Source organism: Manduca sexta, unplaced genomic scaffold (assembly GCF_014839805.1).
Source record: "Manduca sexta isolate Smith_Timp_Sample1 unplaced genomic scaffold, JHU_Msex_v1.0 HiC_scaffold_2420, whole genome shotgun sequence".
NCBI lineage: Eukaryota > Metazoa > Arthropoda > Insecta > Lepidoptera > Sphingidae > Manduca > Manduca sexta.
The window spans coordinates 1-23688 of record NW_023593383.1 but is presented as its reverse complement, the minus strand read 5'-3'; the positions used below and the strand labels follow the sequence as shown (position 1 = coordinate 23688).

The following is a 23688-nucleotide window of genomic DNA, read 5'->3' as shown; positions in this document are numbered from 1 at the left end:
TAATATTAGCAAGTGGAGGGACCCCACATTACTATTTTTTAAAGTATCTTTAAAGTGTGTTACATTTTCATGAAGATATATCCACTTTATGGATAGCGGTACCCATAATGGCAGCAAAATTAGATAGTCAAAATTCTAAAAGTTGTATATAGCAATCAGGGGCGAAGGGTCCATATCGCTTTCCTTTCGTAATTTATGTAAAATTTAATTATCATAACGTTTGCAGACCAACAGTATTTACACGTTGTGTAGGGTACCTTTCGGATATTTTTACTCTTCGCCACTAACAGCAATATCAATGTATCGCCATCATCTTACTTATAAGTAAGAATTGCACACGTAAAATATTTTCTTATGCCAGTTATCAAATCCACGCACATTTCCTATTAACATAATAGAATTATTATGTAAAATAGTATACAGGATTAAAGTAAATTCTTCGCCGAATATGTATACACAAATAACACATTAATTTTCTATATTTCATACAAATATAATATCTACTGTTACAGATGGTTGCACCTTGACATTTCAAGGCTAGTAAAATAACACATAGATTTTAGGCACCATTTTTAGATATTGTTATTTAAATAAGCGTTGTACACTAATACTATTTAGTAACATTGAATTAGAAGCGCATTGATATCGGTAGGCCAATAAGCGTGCCGAATTTTAAATTCATCTCCTATGAATATAGCGGTGCATCAAACTATTGAAATATATGGTCCCCTTAAATGGCTAATTTTAACGTTTACTAAACTTCGTATAACATTAAGTCAACCATAATTACAAACACCAATCAAAGACATGCGCCGACGCAATGTAGAAATAGGTCGACTTCGCAGTTTTGAAGTGTTTGTCATTAGGGTTCAACTAAATATGTGAAGGTTGGTTATAAATGGTATTATTTTGTGGCACCTTATCGATCCAAAAATTTGATCGAATATTAATAATGTATATGTAATATGCTCTATGTTTACGTTTCCGCTTTTGATTCTATGCTGCAATTTACATTTAAACCTGTATAATATTAAAAAGCATTAATCTAAAATCTTATGATGATACGTAGAGATCTTCTCAATAATAAGGTCTTCGTGGGTTGTTCTGTAAAAAAACATAAAACATTTAATGAGTCTCGAGTATATCAAGCCATCCACTCAACAGCGAGAGCCGAGCTGTAAGTAAGATGTTATTTTGTTCTTCAGGTACCTAATATACAAGAATATTTAAAAAGTCGTTTCATGAAATGATTTGCATTCTTTTGTTAACGGCAAAGAAAGCAGTAATTATTGAAACAAAAACAAAATGACTCAACCAAAACAATAAATCCGATCTTTCATCGAAACTAATAAAAAATCATGCTGACTGTACATATGTTTATACATGTTCTATGTTAGCGTTGAAAGACTGACAATACTTTAAATGCGCTGTAAATATTGTGAACACCAACTATTTGGAACGCGTAAATCTTTTGGCAAGCATGAAATTTGTTCATTCATTTCTATGCTCACATTAACCCTCACGTGGGCGCGAATACGAGATGCCAAGTGCAGCCGTTTTAAAATAAAAAGAAATTTTCAGCGTTGCATATTTAAGCGAGTACATGACTGTAAGAGTGGCGCCAGAAATCCAGTGCAATCCGTCTTGCAATAAAAATTCTACACATTGTTATGCATTTACGACATGCTATTTTGTACAGCTTTTGTAAACTATTTTTAATAAACTTTTCTATGCGCCAACTGTATTTTATTTCCTTTAATATGATAAGCTTGCTAATATAGGTATATTTTAGATTTAAATAACTTGAGGAAAGAAGGAAACCGAGGTTATGTGGTAATATGGTGAGTTGGTTAAACCCTTGATATGAAATGGTCATGTTGCATAATGGAACTTTATATGGTCAATTAGTGAGAGAACGGTTTTGGTCTAACTAAAAGTTTCTATGCAATTAACGCAATTTGAACATAAATTACTAGAAATTTTATTTTAATTTTGTGAAATCAAAAATCATATTTGCCATAGCAATCCATTAATATTTTAAATTTCCACACAAAAAATCTAACCGCCATGACGACACTATATATTGACTAGTTGTCGAATGTCATTTGTGAAATGTCATCAATATTTGTGGCAATGATTTTTGCTTTCAGTTTTCAGGAAACTGTATTCCGTTGTACAATGTTTATAAATAAAATAATTACAAGCCTATTAAAATATATTTGAAAAATAGCTTATAAAACCAAAAGAATTTATTATAATCTACAAGTTAACTTTGAGGATATATATTGATGTTACGATAATAGCGGCTTTTTTGCATTCTAGAGAACAAATAGAAAAATATAATTTTATAAATTGACTAAAAAATCGGCCACTTATTTTTATGAATCAAAATTTTAAAAAAAATATTGCATAAGGCGATATTTACCTTTTTTATGTATTTATAGATTTGTTCAAACAATAAAATAGTCTATTATACATTGTTATATAAACTACTTAATGCAATAGCTTTATAACCATTATTAGCTGTGATAAAACATGGACTGTTAAATAATAGCAGACAATCGCAGCCGCATCGGAAGTGATCTTGAAGAAGTGATCGTACGTCAAAGTTAAGTACTAATTGCGCATTTTTTTCTTAATATAAATACATGACCTGATTAGCCAGTCTCTTGATGGTAAGCGACAAAACAGAAACAACACCATCTACCTATAATGTGCTAAAACAAACGACACGAACGTCCGTATCGTCCGATTATGATGATTAAGACCAACTAGTCACGTGTCAATCTCTCGACCAATCACAAGCGAACAACACGGACGTTCATGTCAGTTTTATGCCACAATTAAATGGTGTTGAACTCGGAATTATAAAGCGGTGAGTTAAAACGGCACTGCGATTATTACCCTGACACATAAGATGGTACGTCAAATAATGCCAGTAATTACACTAGCTAAATTTTAAAATACTTAAATTTTTTACCATTGCTAAACAAATTTCTGTGTAAAATTAAATATTAGCTCCAACAAACTTTCGCTTATAATTATTGCGTACGCCGGCTGCGTAATAAACCTATCGTGTAGGAAGAGTATAGAAAAAAACTTTACAAAATGCACTTGCGGTTACCTTAAACTGCACTTCTTTTAAGCTGCGGTGAAATCGCTGCATGCTAAAATAGAAAAAAAAAATGTAAATCCCCATACTTACCAAAGGATTGGGTCTGAATCTGTACGCAAGCATCATGCGTTTCCTGTACGCGTCGAATTCGTCGTCGTCCGGAGAGACGCCGTCAGACGTGGAAGCGCCCAAACCCAGGTTAGCCACTGGCTGATTTGCTCTATATACACAAATGGGGTTTAATATTCATCGGGACAATGTGAACGAACATTGATAAATTAAAACTTTATTTTCATTAGATAACGAGAAATAAAATCTTTATTTTGAACATTCATTACATATACTATTTGAATATAGCAAGGACGCGGTTTAATGGAATATTCAATGGAAACAATCATTACTTATTGATCGGTTCGACGATGCCCGACCCCTCCGCGCCTAAGCCTTGGCCTTCCGTCCACCCGAGTTTCTGCAGCATTTTAAAACCTACAACAATAATGGCATTTATTATTCATATAATAAACAACATTGTCTGTCAAATTTCATAATTCAAGTTAGTTGAAACCATAGAAAATTAATAAAGAATAGCATAAAATAGGTGCGATTGAATAAACGTGATCAATGTAATTTGATAGTAATTGTATAAAATAATACAAATATAGATGCAGTGGTATAGAACGGATTTATGAGGATTGATAGGACTAGACAATGCACGTTGCGTTTGCGTGCGAGCGTGTGCACGTATGCGTATATAATATGGGTAAATTTTTATAAAATAATTCTATAACATGGATTGAGTGTTTTTTCGAGGGAACATTATATTACACGACTACCACAAAAACACGTTCGCAATTTCCCCCAAAATTCTTGAACCATTGCACATACTTACACATCGGTAGTGATTAATTATTACGTACCCACGTTATCCTCTTTCAATTTGAATTCCTTGTAGTCACTCAGGTCTGGCTCTTTGCCATTTTTCAACGCCGAATACTTTTCCATGAACCTGTAATGTACGATTTATCATTGACACGTTATTTATCAATGCGTAAGTACATTTCGACTGTTGCAAGGCTAATAGACTTAAGCGTTAATTTTTTGGGACACTAAGTTTCATACATATTTAAAATCAGCTCTTTTTTCTATGTTTTTTTAACGTAGTTAAAAAATTTCGAAAAAAATGTCGCTTAAGACATTTCACCTTTTACCCATCGATTTATTTTCGTGTATACATCATCAATTTAAGTCTGATAATTTAGGTTTACGAGATATACGCCAGTTTCCGATATTGTGCAGACATGTTTTGGAATAATCAAAATTAAATAAAGCCTAACAGTCACACGTAGGCGTCACATTAGGATATAAATCTTGTGTCTTGTGTATTGAGAACTATGAGAAAAACGATCTCACAAACACCCAGATCGGAACAATTGTTTTTTCACGAGGCGAAAATCGAAACGCGGTCTTTCTTTTAACAAGTGATTTATCAAAACCTATTATGTCAGCAGGCTGTCAAAATGTTTAAAATTTAGAAAATCCACAATGGGATCGACGCGACATAACAACTTGCAACTGCAGCATACCCCATGTTTCGTAATTGGTAAACGAAACTCATAACCTTTCGATTTACAACTCGCATAATCCTGTAAATATAATATAGACCAATAAATATGTTGTAATTTAAAAAAATTGCATACTTCTTTAACTCCTCAGGCGGCAGAAAGTCTCCAATGTGATGTTTGCCCGCTGCCTGCTTTGTCAGTTCATCAGCCCATTTCTCCGTCGCACTCATTTCTTTTGCTCGTAACCTAAATAATTTTTATATTGTAAGTTGTGGCACATTCAATAATTTGTATTTTATTTCCAAAGAGAGTCAATTGACGCCCATTTTGATTTTAAATATTAAAATCATTTTGAAAACTATTCGAATATTACAGTAATTCACTTTCAGAGCAATGCATGCGATTAAGGAATCTATAAATCTATCTTTATAAAGATGAGAAATAATTCCATATCTTGATTAAGTTATAAAACTCAGTATATTTCTGAATGTAATAAATTTTGTACTATGAATAATCTTACTTATGTTCCCAGGTGCCTTCGTTGGTGTCCTCGTCGCTGTCATATTCGTATTTATATTTACCCGCCGCCGCCAAACGTTCCACCTCTTGACGTTTCTTTAACATGTCCTATAATTAAAAAATATTTTTTAATATATCGTTATTACGTAAATACATACATAAATAATTATTATTTATTTCACATATGGACTGCGGTTAGACTGCCAAATGTGTGCTGTAAAAAATATTTAAATGCAGTAATTGCACCGTTTATTACCAACACACTGTCTACCATTCTTTATTACAATATATAAAGCTGAGCGTACGCTAACGAAACACAGCGCAACGCAAGCCAAAAGATATTTCATAATATACTATAACTACATAATATAATAGCCGACAAACAACTTTACTGGTGGTAGGTCTCTCATATGTGAGAGTCCGTCCGGGTAGATACCACTGCAATGTCTATTTCTGCCACCAATTAGCAGTGCGTAGTCATTGTTGTGTTCCGGTTTGAAGAACATTGTAGCCAGTGTAACTACTGGATATAATAAGACTTAACATATCATGTCTCAAGATGGCGAGCGCAGTGGAATATCAAACAATATTGTGTAATTCAAGGTGTTGGATGGTGTTCCTACTGTTTACGGGCGTTTGTATCGATTACCATCAGGCGAACGGCAAGCTCGTCTCGTCATTCAAAGCAATAAAATCTTGAGTACACTGCTACGCTCTACATACATACAAAAAAACACGCACGATGCGGTATTTTGCTTAAGTTGTTTGCCGACTATAACACTATGAACGTGAAAGTTCGACAAGTGATAGGGCGAAACGATATATTTTGGCATTAGGCGTCGGGTTGAGCTGAGCTGTGTCTGTCACTTAAGCAATATGCTGATATCTTCGCCATGCATACTACACATGAAGCGTTTCTACTTACATATACTAGTGTATTACACAGTGATATCACTTACAAAGTGCGTTGTTTTCTATCTTCATGTTCTTGGGCCAAAATCAACCCCATTGAAACGTTAACAAATTAAACACGTATAACGTACCTGATACAGAAGGTTAAGTTTAAAGTTGTCTTCGCATTTCTTCCAATCCTCTGCACTTAAATTTGTTGTTCCGTAATTTGTCATTGCATACTGCATCAGTGCTTGATTATTTTTATTCACATTCGTCAATTTTAGTCCTTCTTCGTCGATCTTTGCTAACTTAGCGCCTATAAATATGTATGTTAATAAAATTAGGCAACTTAAAACATTTAGAATAATTTTCCTTTTGTAAAAAAATATTTAAAATATCGAGCAAGCAAACGAAATTATAACTAATTTAGCTAATACGAGGCAAGTGCAAAACACATACACATATAATATGACATATACAAAGGTGCTTGATCACATTAATACATAGTTCATTCACCTAAACTCTTTACACATTATTAAGTGTATTTAAAATTATAGTTTATTAACTTGAGGTTGACAACCAATTTGCTACAGACATTTAACTTCCCTTTGCCATAGACTGAACGATCGTTTTGATATTATTTCCTTACCTTCAACTGGAATGCTTTCTCCTTGGCAAACAAGCAACGATAATAAGCACAACATAGTGTTGCAAAACATGAATATATTGCAAACTGTACTATGAAACGCAATTAGGCTGGTTGTCCATGAGTGTTAAATTGTCCATAAAAAATCGAACGGCGCGGCGTTTGAAAGCAGAACAATCTATTCGATTCATTTTCTGCCTACATCACTTGCCAAATTGGCTATGATTCCATAATAAAATCCATATAGTGACAATTTACATACAGATTTATCATAGTGTATAAAGCGAGTGAATTTATACTACACTTTACCATAGAGTTCAAGACTATTTCTATTTTATAGCAGTCTTAAATCCACCCCATGCTGAAGTCAGTCGTCAGTGCAGATAAATATTCGGTCAATATTTGTAAGTTTTAACATCAGAATTATCAGTAATGAAAGTAACAGTTTACGTCCATAGCAAATCGATCATAAATTCGGCTGAGAAATAAATTATTGCAGTTTGAAACAATATTTAAAAAAATATGTGACTCCACATTTTCCTTTTATACTTACCAGTATATGATACTTTTGATATTCAATGACGTAGAAAATAGTTCATAGTTTTCCTATACCTAATTTCTATAGTCTTTAAACTAAAAAATACGTTTTCATTATAATGTGATACGAAATTAAATCGAACTATCCGATATCCCCGACTAACAACGAAGCGAAGACTATTCTCACCTTGAATCAATACAGATATGCCGAGTTACCTGGAATGATGGCAGCCAACGGTGTAATCAGCCCGGGTGGCTTGATATCGGCCGCCGGTGGATCATCGCTCCAGCGCGATTTTTTTCTTCCGTTTCCGTTCACGTTTGGCTTCCGGTTCCTCATCACTCTGCGAGCTGGCTTGCTCCCGTTTGACGTCTCGGCGATAATGTTTACTATCCTCGTCTCTACTGAAACTGATAGTAATAAATTATTTTTTCTTTTTATGGTCCAGCCTCCTTGGTTTATCGACATATATGGACTATGATGGTTCTAGATTCGGTTTCGTGGTTAAACAACATATTGTGTGGTTTTTCTCTTATGATTGGCCAGGATTTGGAACCTCGAAAAGGCATTGTAGTTGGTTGCGGTGAAGGCGGTCGATCGTAAAAACATCGACGGCCTTCAACGCAAATTTTTACATCATGCTTGCAAATTTGTAGTGACGATCAAACTTCATACTTAGTAACAAGCAGAATTACGTCACTGTCTCAATATATTTAAAAAAAAATTGTCTTCGATAGGAACTCGAGCGGTACATTTTAATGCTAATCACCGCTTTTTATACTAGTCAAACGTGTCTATATTTTATATCTATTGCTTGAAACCGACATGACTTGATTAATTACGAATACCGAAAAATACTTATGCAATCTCTAAATAAACGAATTAAAGCAATATACAATTCGTAAACATAAAAAACAAATGAATCGTATAATGTGGAAGGATTACCATTCATTAGTGTAAGAAAGTTCGATAACCATACGCAAACCGTCTAATGTATCAAAAGTATGTTTACATATTGAATACTTATTCAAATTCTTGCATACATAATAATAAGCATTTTAAAAAAACTTTGAATTGTGAGTGATTTATGTTTAGGCAAACGATATAATGAATATCTACAACGTATATTGGGAGTGCAGTATATGTTTCACAAATTCATTAATACAATAGGCATTAACAATGAACGTGCCATGTTTCTATTAATACCTTAGATTTAGAAACAAATCTACCTTCAAGATAATATATATTTTAGGTAGTGATAACATGCATAAATCTCTAAAGAATTTTACTATGTAAACATTCAAATTACCTGTCCTTGCTTTCGTCTTTAAAACTAGGTCTGTTGTCATAGCTATCGTCATCCTCTAAACTGAACTCTGGCTCGTATTTATCCTCCGGTTTCACTTCATGCTTCTTTTCACCCACACCATCTCTTCTCATCTTATTAATTAACTCCCTGAACGCCTTATATTCATTCGAGTTGGTGTTATGTAGGAACCTGCAAAAACACCGCACATTAAATATTTTGGTCATCAGAAAAAACATAAAGGATGCTCTTTAGGTTTTATGCAACCTGAAATTATTGGTGGAAGTGTGCTATCGTCTTTGTGCTAACGAAATACTCAAATTGAATATACTAAACGGCACAATTCCAGCAAATAATTTACTGATTTGAATATAAAAATGAAAACAGCACATATCCTGATGGGGAGCAATTTACGGGCTACCAGTGGCATTACCACAAATTTTGATCTTGTGAGTGTATTGCTTTCAGGACATTTTCCCAGTGGTCACCGTTGCTGGCGACTTCGCTGGCGGCTCGGTGCACTGACGGCGGGAACATATCTGGAGAGAAAAACTGCACACCACGGGTCAACATATTGTCACGAGTAGCGGCGCCGAGAACCCCCGGCCACCTGCAGTACCGAACCCACGTTCGAACTGCGCTCTTACTTAAATGTTCAACACGCTCATATTTACTTTAATCCAAACTATTCAAATGTCACGGTAAATATCAGACATTGTGTGAACATTTAAATGTGTTAATAGTTTAATGTGCCCTTGTATTTTTTTTAAACAAAGTAATAAAAGGGCGCATTAGTGACAGTTAGTAATAAATTGATGTTTACCTTGAGATGTATTGCTTGATGAAGAGCCACTGTTTGCATTGCTAGGGTTAGCGGGTAGACCTTTTTGTTTCATGGAATCAGATGGTGAATTATTGCCTAGATTTTCTAGATTTGCTTTAGAATTGGGTGGCATAGAATTAGGTGGCAAGAAAGGTCTGGGTGGACCATTGCCATTATCAAAGTTTGGAGGGCCATTAGGCCCAAAAGGTGGGGTGGACCCATGAAAGGCATATTGCCTGCATTAGGAGGCATTGGTGGTCCACCAGGACCCATCATTGGATTAGGGAAAGGTGGACCAAAGAATGGAGGCATAGGGCCATTTGGCCTAGGACCTGACATATTTGGACCACACATATTTGGTGGCATGGGTCCAGGGCCGCACGGTCCTCCAGGACCATTTGGACCCATAAAATTAGGTGGCATGGGAAAATTAGGAGGTCCACCCATGAAAGGAGGCATTGGACCATTAGGGGGCATTGGGGGCATATTAGGACCGCCAGGGCCCATCATAGGACCCGGACCCATATTTGGTCTTGGTCCCATATTGGGGCCAGAGCCCATATTTGGACCAGGACCAATATGTGGACCTGGCCCCATATGAGGACCAGGGCCCATACCCATATTCGGCCCATGTCCCATATTAGGCCCGGGTCCCATACCAGGCCCGGGTCCCATACTAGGCCCGGGTCCCATACTAGGCCCTGGTCCCATACTAGGTCCGGGACCCATATTAGGCCCTGGTCCCATATTCGGTCCTGGACCCATATTGAAACCAGTGCCCATATTAGAGTTTGGTACCATATTAGGATCTGATCCCATATTTGGTCCAGGTCCCATCATACCAGGACCCATGAAACCGGGATGCATTGAACCTGGTGGCATTGGTCCAGGACCTATTGAGTTTGACGGTAAAGAATTTGTATCTGATTCATCATCTGAATTATGAGGTCCTGATCTCCACTGGTAATCAGATTCAGGAGATTGTGTAGTGGGTGGCTTGATAGGGATTTGCATTAGAGGTGGAATGTGATTGGGCGTTTTGTTTTCAGAAAATTTTTTTCTATCTTCAACAACAGGTGTTGAGGGGCTATGGGCTCGGCTGCGACCCTTGTCACTCCATCGTCGGTGTTTGTCTCTATAAACAAAATATTATTAAAACCTAGTTATTAATATATTAACAAAAGGAAAGAATTATAATCATTTGGAGTGAAGTTAACAAAAAAAATATTAATTATGGCCATAGTGCTGCTGATTGGCATAACAAATAGTAACATAGTTCAGCTTGATAAATACATGAACATGTATTTATCAAGCTGAACTGTATGTATGTATGATAACTAGCAATTTTAATTGAAATGAAATGAGACACCAGATTTCAAATAAAAAAAGAATCATCAAAATTGGTTCACCCAGTCAATTGTTGTGAGGTAACAAATATTAAAGAAATAATAATACAGTTGAATTGAGAACCTAATCCTATTTTTAAAGTTAGTTAAAAATAAAACTTCATGTTTACCAATAACTGTTAATTAATTTACCTAGATCCTTTATCATTGTACTTTTTGTGTTCTTCTTTCGGTCCAGGGCTATCATCATAGTGATCATTTTGTTGTTTCTCCTCTTTAATTTTCTGTTTTTCATCAGATTTTTGCTTTTCTTTTTCCTTTTCCTCTTTATCTTGGTTTTCTTGTTTTTGTTTTTCAAGCAGGGCTTTGTATTGACTCATAAAACTACCATCATTGGAAAATATATTGGCATTCCCTTTCTCATCCTGAGGAGCTGGGCTAGAAATTTTTAGAAAAAAAGAACATGAAATATAAGAATTTACATTGATATTGCAACATATTATGCATGTTTATAGCAGGTTGCAAACTATAAAACTGATTTTTTAATACTGCACATACTAAATATTAACCAGATGCGGCTCTAGACTAGGAAATTCTCCCAACAATTTTGCACAAATCTTGGTAGTAGTTTTACTTGAGAAATTATGTCAATCTGGTGTAGATGGAAGATAACAACCATACTTTTGTTTTAACAAATATTTGATTTATAAAAAACCCTACTCAAAAAATCTGCAATAGGATAACATGTTAGTCTGCCTCCATGTCTAATTTCACCATTCCAAAAGGATATGGGTATGTATCCCACCACTATCAACATATTGTGATTGAATGATAAAACTCAAGTGCCAGACAGCTAATTTACTATCTCCTACCCACACCAGATTCACATTCATTCTACAGTATATCTACAACAAACTTAAGACATATTTACATTGGTGACAATATATAAAATCCTTTACATATGCCACACATTCTGCAAGCTTTAAATTGGAAGAAATGTTTTGAGAGTTTACATAGTAACTTTGCTTGCAGTAGTCAACTTCTGCAAGTTTTCTTACTAATCAATGCCTAGTTTTACAGCATGTTTAATAAACAGACATTACTTAATTGGTTTTATTAAAGCAATTTAAAATTTACAAATATACTATGCTTTATATAATTTCAGTGCACCCTATTGAAGGTATGCAACCAATGCAAACCATTTTGACAATGGTAATTATTAGAATCTCGATTTTTTGGCAAGTATGTATAGTGCAGGGGTTTGAATTACAATACTGGCTCCCTGCCTCTCATGTCACCCTATATGCCTCATTCAGACTCTTGGCGAATAAATAGTACTATGAATTATGAGTCAATACACCCAAATAAGCTCTATTCGTGACTGTTCGTCTGTACTCGACACGTCTATAAATCACGGCTTAAAGTCGGAAAACGTTCAGCAGAGCATGAAAAGGTTCGGAATCACTATAAAAACATTTTAAATCTTATGCAGCCCTACTAATTAACAAAATAAACGCAACGTGCGAGGTCCTACCGCCATTAGAAAGTTTATGTGATATAACTTTTACTGATTATACTTACTTCGCAAGTTTAGCTTGAGCCGCGAGTGCAGCCGCCTGTTTTTGAGCTTCCAATTTTGCCTGGATCTCCATCTTTTTTTTCTCGATAATTTGTTCTTGCTTTGACATTTGAGCCCATCTTGTACTCAGTGCCGATTTATTCTTATTGTCTTTAAAATGTATCATGTTGTAAATATAATATTTATCCACTAACTTTACTTAAAACGTACTCAAAGAACTTTGTTTCGTATCACAGTTAAAATACATCGTATTTATACCAATATTATCATTGAAGACTGAAGATTGCGATTTGTCGTATGCGCCTTGCAGATGATAGGAATCGGACGACGCGCCGACTAGAGAATAGGGATGTAACAATAGAAATATATTACTATTTCGATACTAAGTTATATTAGTTATAATCTTTGGAACTGATTCCAAAGTAGTTAATGTAAAGTTTTCCAAAAATATTATAACTGTATAAAGCTGTCTTTCTAACGTTATTCAAAGAGATGCATTTCATGTTATGCACTTTCGATAACTCTATACATGGTACTCTCTATGAGAGCTTTTATTGATGCGACAATCACTGCAAAGAATTAGTTAAACTAATTGATTTGTACCACTAAGAAATTAAATTATTTTAGAACCTATCAAAATCCTTTTTTTTAGAAATTATTTGTCTTTATTTGAATATCAAGAAACATCATATTAGTACTTATTTATGTGTACTATGTATTACTAATGTAGTATTGCATACCTCAATAAATATACCGATATCAATAGGGTAGCTATTATCTATTTGATATCAAGTCTGATCTACGAGTATATCAAATTACGACCGATATGATATGAAGTAAACGTATCGACCCTTAGTAGTATCGTTTCATCCCTAGTAATGTTAACGCCATAGATAATGTACAAATAATTCCGCTTTACTCAGTTTTCGAATGAGATTTTCAAGTCTATGTTTATAATGTACAAAAACGTCCATATTTTTGTCTATCAACATTATTTATTTTAAGGATTGTGTCGACATAGCGAGGTAATGTGCTGCGCATTTTTGCATGCTACGCACCTTACTACCTCCTCTAAGCTGCGCACATATACGACCAAAGAAAATTGTAATAATATTATAATATGGACTAAAACCACTAAGTGTAAGTATATAGATGTGCCGCTATAAGTATTTGCGTTTCTCTGTCGATTCTGAATTCTGTAGGTGAATTCTGAAAAATGAATGCTTCCGCCCAAATTCTAGAATTTAGTAATGTAGTAACAAATCCTTGGGTATTGGAAAAAAAATATTCCCGGAGGCTGATATTTACGCTAGAGCCCAGAATAGACCCGAATCACTAAGTCACATGTATGGTAAAATAAACAAAAAGTAAACCGTTAAATTTCTATGTTTGCGGTAAAGAAGTAGCCAGCCATTTGCTCAATACGAATTAGCATTGAGGGAGATTCACCTCCAATTTTGGGGGATATATTCATATAGGGGGAAATTTAGGGACATTTTTGGGGGTATAAAAACCGATGCAGCGAGGAAACACAGTATTACTAGTGTAATATTTTGTTTCTTTATGCTCTTTTACTGTTGTAGTTGATTATATTATCTCGAAAATACAATATTTCTGGGGTTTCTTAACTCAATTTTTGGGTATTACAAGGCAATACTCTGGCAACAGTAACGTTCAGCGTGGGGGCAGATTTGAGTTTATATAAATAATAATAATATCAGCCCCGTATTATATAATTTTCTACTGCTGAGCAAGGGCTTCCTCTACGACTGAGAGGGATTAGGCCGTAGACCTAAGATTAATGACTCTTTAGACTACTACGGTGGACAAGTGGCAATCGGCAGACTTCACATATCCTCTAAATTCCTATAGAGAACTCAGGTATGTAGGTTCTTTCAAGATGTTTTTCTTTACTGTTAAAGCAAGCGATAAATAATAAAAAACACACCTATCTTTAGAAAAGTCGTGGCTGCATGCCCTTGTGTTTTGAACCTGGGCACTTTTTATCTCGGCCGTATGTTCCATTCTCAACTAGGCTATCGCCGCATTTGTATAAAAAGCTATAAAGGTCCTACCTACCTATGTTGATCTACTTTAAAAAAAATCTCTTGCCTGAAAAATCTTGAAAAGCGTCTATCATTTTGTCAGCCCCAATGATATATAATCCCAGACATCTTGCTATATTCTTGCGATTTACAAAAGGTTGCCAGAATGTTCGATAAAGAAACTACGAATCAAAAGTGGCACTTCTAATATTAGAGATGTGTTAACTCGAGTTGGGTTTAGATCGAGTAAACTCGAGTTGAATTCTCTTTAATTCGAGTTTAAATACTTACTTTATTTATGTTACAAAGATTTAATCTTAAATACATAAAACATAAATACACGATGAATAAATAAATTCCTTTTTTATTTAAATTCACCTGGTGAGTCACTACATTTGTAAAAATAACCCAAAACGAATCATTACTCAGTTTCATTTTACCCAGTTAACTCGAGTTGAACTCGTGTTACGTGAATTTCAACTCGAGTTAGCCCGAGTTGCGTTTATCCCGAGTTGGCACATCACTATCTAATATTAAGGTACGACATTACATTTGTTGAAGATTCAATATGCATTATTTTACGGCGCACAATTGGTCATTTATGCACCGTAAATTTATGTATAACGAATGCTCAAGGCGTTTGAAAGATCACGTACTTAGCATTCGTATTCAGGTATTAGGTAATTGTTATTGTATTAGGGTTTTGGTCCACACCTTGGGTTAGAAAAGCCTTTCGAGTTAGGACAAATAAAACTCCATAAATCATTGCATATTATTCTTTTTATATTTTTTTCATCAGTTTAAATGGAAAATACAATTTCATTTATTTATAATGTTGTCATTTATTTATTGTAAACAAATATATTATAAAAGATTTACATATTACTATCAAAACAAAATATTCACAAAATGGCAGACTAACTAAACAATTACTTAGCTGTTTCTCAAGCATGCTAACAATTGCATCATTTTGAGCTAAACAAGAAGGAGAAAGTTTGGCACTGATCCCATAATTCAAATAAACGTGAAGATGGCATAAATGCACATTGCAGCATCACTATCAGTTCTGTCGTATGAGTTAGTCTGTTTATCCAGATTTTGAATAGGTACCTTTTATAACGATACTCTCACAACCTCTCTTCAGCTCATGTTATTGCAAGTTCTAATACTGACTACTGAACGTCCGCGCGCTGCACGACCTCGCCCCGAGGGGACGCCAAAGAGAGAGCCTACATCTGACTATTGCGTCTGTGGTAACTTGACAGTTAAAACTAATCTGCTGCCTCGTTATAAACCCAAATTCAAATTGACTTAATTACAAAAAAGAAAACAACAAACTCTGGCTCTTTTCGTAACAATACAAATTCCATTGCATGGATAAAATCAACTCAATTTAAAACATTCAAACAAATCATCATCAAATTAAAAAAGTACCTCTTCACATTCTGCATTACCCTGCCTTAACGAAATCATATTATACACTTAGACAGATGACAAACAAAAAAGCAATGGAAGAGGACATGAGCAAAAGAAATCACAAAATACAAAGAATCATTCGACGTTGTGTAAGAATGCTTAACAATTAATGTAAACGCGGATGTCCTTACCGAGAACACACGCGCAGTCTACTACACAAGTGATTTCATAGTAGCAAAAATCTGGGTCCCTTCCACTGTACATGAAATGCCGAAAAGAAAAGTATAATTCATAAATTGTACCTATATTTTGTTTATACTCTAATTTTTTTTTACATTTTAATAATTTAAAAACAACCAGTACTTGGTCGAAAATTTATATCCATTTTTTTTTGTGTATTTTATATTTTGATGAAATATTTAAAAGCTAATTAACGTGAGCCGATGTCGGGGATTCATGGCTAGTCGTCGTTCGCTCGAACCGGCTGGCAGAGTGTCGGTCTCTCGTCCGCCCGACCTCGAGCTGGTTTAACGCATCCTATACACAATAACACTACCGCATCATCACATCATCACATCATCACATCGTCTATACATCTTGACTCATATATAATGCACTGATATTTCGAGGGGCACAAGGAATATCGCAGCATCGTTAGATGGCGCCACCGCGCCCGCCCGCGTCCGTCCGCAAACACTTCCCCACATATACAATTTATAAAGCAAACGATCCAAAATAAAACACTAACATTACATCCCTTAGCGTGCCTAAATGTCTAATTCGTACTCTATTTACATCGACACAATACATATTATTCAAATTGTTCGGTGAATCGACAGTCTTGCGAGATGGACGTCGAGCCCGGACTCGCGGCGGCGGCCTGTTCGTTAACTGTACAGCAAATTTACAATAGTATTTGATCAGAATACGCAAACTCAAACATCTACACCTAAAATTAAAGTAAGGTAAGGATCATCATGTACGTAACGCCCGCCTTAAGCCGCTATAATATCAGCTATGTTAAGTAATATAATATGTTAAATTTGCACATGACAAAATGCCACTCGACAAACGTGATTAAAACAAAAAATAGGCCAAATTCATTGTTATGATTGCAACGGGGTTAACACAATCTGAGTGACGTTCGGTAAACGCATTACTGCTATGGTCGGAAGCAAGTGTAATGCTGAAACCAACTATTGTGGCGGATTTGTCATGCCGCAAAGAACGATACATGTTTGGGAATTAGTATTCCTAATATATCACTAACTAGGATTTAAGAAAAAACGTGTCCTCACTAGATTACTAAATATCGTCTACTCTGTACAATGGACTATGATATATCCTTGAGATATTTTCATTTGTATAAACATGACAAAATACAAACATTTCTATCCAACTTTTCTAATAACTTAATCGGTAACAATCGAGCAACATTTGTCATTTTTATTACTCCCTTTTGTGACAGTATATTAGAATTTGTTTGATTTACGATATACAGTTATGTTACATTTGTAATGGTCTCTGCGGCGGAGGTCCTCCGCACTCGCTACAGGCCCACAGCTTACGGCCTACGGTTACTGTCAATCACTGTATGTAAAAATATATTATTTTTATATTTATACACTATCCACGTAACAGGGTGCATCGATGAACAGTGCTAAATCAACGGTTTCGACAAATGGAATGCATCTTTCACAATATCCACTTTAATAATCAACAACCCCGAAAAATATTCAACACAAGAAATGATCATCATCTCACGAGAAAACAATAATGATAATACGTAAATTTAATTCGTCACTACGTATTATTAATATGTAAACAAGTGCTTAAACTACTGGTAACAATAACATTTTCAATTGTATGTTCGTATCAAATTGAATTTCATATTTGTTAACCGAAACTTAGGTGTAAGCACGTGAGTGGGGGTGGTAAAAATACCAACAATAATTTACTGTAAGATGAATTTCTAATGCAGGAATTTTATTCTAAATATGTAAATAGCAGCGTACATAAATGGGCAACTTGAGTATAATATTACCTAAGTACATTAAATTCATTGTTCAACAGTGCTCTTTTGTTCCTTGCACAAATTTTATACCACATCACATTTAACGTACTCAATTTTTTTCCTGCACGAAAAACTCATATCCCGAAAGGAATTTCAATCGCACAGTTCACGACATCTGTTATTGGTACGTCATTATATTTATACAAGTAAATTAAGTATTCTAGCCTCATACGGTGATTTCATTGCGATGTGTATCGATTTCAGAATTAAGTTACAATGTTCACAACAACTATCAAAACAATCGAGTTTTAGTAAAAATAGATACAAGTAACTTACAAAAAAAAATCTATAACAGATGGAACTGTTCGGGCGACTGGTCTGATAAATAATGATAATTTAAGTTAATAAATAAGAGAAATAAATTAAAACCCAAAGAGAAATTTTAATCATCTAATATCATGACCATAATATTGAGCATTATAATGAGTAAAAAGCTAAAATAGTAACACAAAAACTATTTCCGTGAGCAACAAAAGGGCACTTATGTGTGAATTGACCAAATAACTTGACAATACTAATGAAAAAATGCTTTCTGTATATACATAAAACAATTGACAATTACAATAAAACAAACCAAATAGCAGCGCCACACGTTGGCACATTAATTGACAAAAATTAACTGAAGTAACATCAACCCTCGACAAAGTTTGTAAACCTACGCAAAAATGTACTCGTTACACTACAATGTACGCATTTAATAACAAATAAGTTCATTTTTATATATATCAGGTGAAATAATTACGATAATGAAGTATCGGGACGCCTTCGCCGCTATTTGTTCACAACAAATCATGTTCCAAGTTAATCGTGGGATGGAAAAAAGGACTGCATTTTTAATAATTAAAATCAGAATTACTTAACGCTAAATCATTTTCAAATATGGACGTTACTCTCAGGACAAAATATTATGTAAGACGGCTTTTCAAAAGATCAGGCCAGCTTTATATTTGGAATTTAGATCTTTACGCTCCATAGTTTTAAAGCCTCGCTTTAACGTTTCAATAATCAAGCTGTCCACTGGCCCAAGTATACTAAAATTACTAAGAATTTTATTGTGATCTGGAGGGTTTTCCGAAAAGGACCAGAGTAATATCTTATTTCTAATGGATGTTTAACACTGGCCGGTTGTTGCTAACATATCAAAAAACGTTTTATTTGGCAAATTCAAATCAATTATACGTTTCACGATTTTGGCAAATACGTCGACCGCTTGTGCCCAGAATAATGTTGTATCGTGGCCGAATTACAAAACAAACACGCGTTAATTCCACCACATTGCATTTGTCTTTGTGACGATGACAACGTTTTAAAGCCCCGCGGTATATACAAAATCATCACTCGACGACGACGCAACACTAATCAAAGCTAATAAATAATATTTCGAAAAATAAACCTGAACATATACTACCCATAACAAAATTTAACAAGAACATGATATATCTTTTTTTTATATGATACTACTATATACAACATGCAAGCTGGGCAAGACAAAATAAAATGAACGTCCAACATTAAAAAATGGATGGATTTTTAGAAGCGAAAGGACGATATCGGATTAAATATTATAAAAAGGGCAATATAATTGTTTGTACGAAGACCAACAGTCATACGAATTGACTTCTTAGAATTGTAGAAGTTCACCTTTCATTGAAACGGCACGGATATTTACACGCAGATCTTGCAATAAGAGAAGTAGTAAAAATAATTCAGCAAACAGTATAAGCGAAAATTCATTGGACAACGATAACATTAGACGGCAATAATTTTCGAATGGAATATAATGTGGACGAACATATATGTATCTACTATTGGACTATTATATACTTGATAACTTTTTCTTTTCAATATACATAATATACTATTTACATGATAAAACAACCGGACTAATTAAAGTTTCGATAAGAAATATAGAATATTGATCTATAGTGTAACGTTCGTTCGTCATTGTCACCGACTGCCGAGACGGTGATGTAACGGCGTCCGATGGCAATGACAAACAATGACATTAAACTCGAAACTCCACTATCGAGCGTCGACTGCGTGTACAATGTACTGCGTACAGTACACCGGCCGAGGGTCACATGACTCCTTATCGGTCAGCGCGACTCAATCAGCCCGATAGCGAAGTACAACTATAACACCTGTCTTGCTTCTTTCATATAAAATTGGTTCATTCAAACACCATTTGTATAGATATGAATTAATGATATTGTACAACAGAAAGAAACAAGTACAAGGTAGAAACAGGCGAATACAATACACAATATATTCATCAATATAATCAACAGTGAAAAATATTTTTAACCAGTATGGGTTCTCATGTCCGGAATGGCGATACACGCGCGTGGTCACATATCGTATGGTTAAGGATCATTGTTAAAATTAATGGAAGAACAATATAACTTAATATAGACAATCTATGTAACATAATTTATTCTCTTATCTATTTGAATGACTAATACAGAACAATCACCTTAACCATGATGTACAATCTAGTTGTGAGAAGCCAAGTTGGCAGGCCGCCCTGTGTGCATCGCGTGTCTAGAGGGTAATATTTTGAAGTTCATTAACATCCGACGCTTCCGGCTCCGCAGCGACGTGCCGCGCCGGCGCAACAATGTCACCCACACGTGACGTAGCAAGAAACAGCGAAAACATCCGCGCATGTAAACAACGCGCGACATCACGTTTCCGCATTCAATAATAAATTATTTATTTTATAACAATTTACAACGCACACGTCAACACAACCCGCGAACCGGCTTTTAGTACATATAATATTATGTTTGCGGAACGTTCTTTCCAACTAAACAAAGTATCTACGTCACCGCCCCGAATAATAAGTAGCGTTAACTTCACAGCGTTACGATTACAAATATATTTTAGAACATTTATATCACCATAATGCACATAAGTTATTCGGAACGGCGCGCACTTCGCACAGAATGTCGAACAGAACGTTCGGCCACATTCCGCATCCATGTAACAATAACAGTCAGCGCGGCTTTGACAGAACCATCGAAGACTACTTCCAAAGGCCTAATTACGTCCGTATAAAAAATCGATCAACATCTGTCACTCAACGGGAGACACTGACTCGTATAAAAACTATAGAGCTTACGTTGGTAAGTATGTAAATCGTCCATCATATTGTGTCGATGCATGTGTCCGGCGTGGTGCTCTACAGGCTGCGGGCGGGCGGCGAGCGGCCCGCGTGTCAGTACGCCTGCGTCGTGCTCGCCGCCGCCACGCGCTCCGGCTTCAGGTTGCGCTGCGGACACACCACACCTTATACACATACACTCCGCACACGACACACATCGCACAACATCCCCGCAAGGGTAGGCAGAGGTGACACTTCGTCCTATGTGTCTCACTCCATGACGTTATAGGGGGTGAGCCTATGGTCAAAACAGGCATAAATCTCAGACTCCGGGGACGATACTCAGAAGAAAAACCCAATACCTTTGCTCGATAAGGGATTCGAACCCAAGACCTTAGAGCTCAAGTCATACCGCGCACCTAATACAACTACACCAGTTAAAGGTACAAGTCTGGAGGTCTATTTGGTTTAGGAGACATTTGTTACGGCTATGAGGAAAAAAGAATAGAATTTGTGGTTTGGTCAGACCTAATTGCAATTATAAAGTCAGTGTAGGGATAGTAACCGCTTAAAATATGTGTATAAAAAGACTCTATAATAACAGTTTCAAATTTACCGTAATTTCTAAAGAAGCATATACAATACAATTAATAAATCTATTATAACAACTTACACACAAATAAAATATCAAACGCTACAGAATGTTCATTTTTAAAAATATGAAAAAAATTACATATTATAAACTTTGAATAATCATGCAATTACGTGTTTTATACATTCGTAAACACACACGTGACGTTAAGTATCAAAACAATGTTCACAAAACTTTAAAACCTTGACGAAATGTACTCATTTTTGATTCTGTACGGCACATGATCGGCATGAATATGTAAAACGTGTGTTCTCGCTAACTACAAAAAAAAACTACAACAAAAACGTAACAACGTGAGTATAAAAATTAAATACAATGTTAATTCTATTTTTAATTGTGTTTATTAATCATTTGCATAGTAATACTATGAAAAGTAAAGGCACGTTTTTCTTTAACACGTGACTTCAACATGTGACCACCATTGTAAATGAAAGACAAAAGTATATTGTTTGTTTAGTAGATAAAGGCTCTCATTAATTATTTTTCAAATAAAAATGTATTCCTTTTTTATCTTTAATTTGGTTTGTAAATTATGTTTACTTAAAAATCACAATAAAAAATATATTAAGTATATAATGTATGAATTGTATTCCGTAATTTCAATTTGTATTTCATAAATACATACTAATATCAAACTAATACTAAATCAAACTAATTTGTACAAAAACACTATTACAAAATAACAATCGTGCTGTCAACTATGACATTATATTCGACATATTTCGACAGCAACTTACTGGTAGGTCCCCATAGTCCTTTAAACGTGTAACAGACTTGAAATTCAAATAATAAAGATTAAACGATTCCGCTTGGTAACATTTTTTGGATATTTTGAATAAATCTATTCTTCTGCATCCGATATGTCCTAGCAAAATATATAAGCATTATTTATTTGACAAAAGTCAAATTTAATTTCAGCACTGTTATTAGCATTAAGAAATATCAAAAGGAATAGATATAAAAAATGTTATGTAATATTAATACCCTGATTCCCATTAATATTGGGTATTCCTTTGGACAGACCAAAACGATGTGTAGACTGGGTAAGTAATTATGTGAATATTTTTTTTTATACTAACATGGCATAGCGTCCCCATTACACCTGATGGTAAGTGCAAAAAGGTCCAGATAGTGTCGACTAAAGAGATATTATGTGCCCTGTTGACTGAATAAAGACAGGCTGGTCCCGGAATTCAAAACATTTACATGGGTCGCTATAGCGGGTTTTACACCTTGTGTAGGGTGGTCACTATCCGGGCGGATACAAAATAAATCTTACCATCAGCAGAATATTTTCCAACAATGAAGTTGACATTTGTTATATTCAACAACTACTATAGATAGTACTCATTTTATTATTTGGGAGCATAGATTAGATGTAACTATATGATCGGCTTAAACATTACCCTGGCTCACTATTACAAGGTGCTATCATAATTTTTACTTATGTTGAAAAAATAGAGCAGAAATTTCATTCTGGTAAAAATTGGAGAAGACCGTAACTCATGGTTCAAATTAAATTTTTACTGACGGATAGGATTTTTTGATTTATATTATAATTAAATTTGTGCAAAAAATATTACATAGAACTTTGTAATATTGAGCCAGTCATGACGAGTATCATGTACTCAAAAGTTATGAAACAGATCCTCAATCTGTCATCGCAGTCCTCATTAAACAGTCAACTCACCAACTGATCGTATTGGTACACCATCCGCTTGATGTGCGTGAGTTTGCGGTCTAGGTAGTTGACGCGCCGCCTCTGCTGCTGGTACGCGGTGTCGTTGTTCACGCGCCTGTATTCCTCTACGATACGTTGTTCTATGCTCTGCGAACGTTACAATGTCATGTTATAATAATGCATCATGACTTCCCTTCTCAACGGTTTGGGGCAGAGGTCTAACAAACATTTTATCGGCTCTGTAATAGAGGTTAAGCCTGTTGTTCCAGGTGCGGGATGTGATATTAAGAAAAACCCAATATGACTTTGTTGGTCTCGGGGTAAACCGGAGATCTCGGCGTGGCAGTTGTCCCGCGTAAGTTGCACGATTACGCCAAACTATTCTTGTT

General features: G+C 35.1%; 1 protein-coding gene and 1 long non-coding RNA gene across 2 annotated transcripts; both read right to left on the bottom strand.

Moving 5' to 3' along the window:
- Window positions 1-861: 861 nt before the first annotated feature.
- Window positions 862-12662, bottom strand: LOC119192161 (SURP and G-patch domain-containing protein 1-like). Its single transcript, XM_037445997.1, is given in 15 exon segments — window positions 862-1104; window positions 3206-3335; window positions 3517-3601; window positions 4033-4121; window positions 4813-4923; window positions 5198-5304; window positions 6240-6406; window positions 7490-7577; window positions 7579-7684; window positions 8584-8772; window positions 9014-9145; window positions 9412-9614; window positions 9617-10538; window positions 10942-11187; window positions 12331-12662. Coding segments are annotated over 15 exon segments (2766 nt in total). The 5' UTR covers window positions 12495-12662; the 3' UTR covers window positions 862-1077.
- Window positions 12663-18239: 5577 nt separating this feature from the next.
- On the bottom strand, window positions 18240-23643 carry LOC119192160. The gene is made up of 2 exons (XR_005113587.1): window positions 23309-23643; window positions 18240-21134 (listed from the first exon to the last, which is right to left on the bottom strand). It is a non-coding gene; the product is annotated as an uncharacterized LOC119192160 (long non-coding RNA).
- Window positions 23644-23688: the final 45 nt, after the last annotated feature.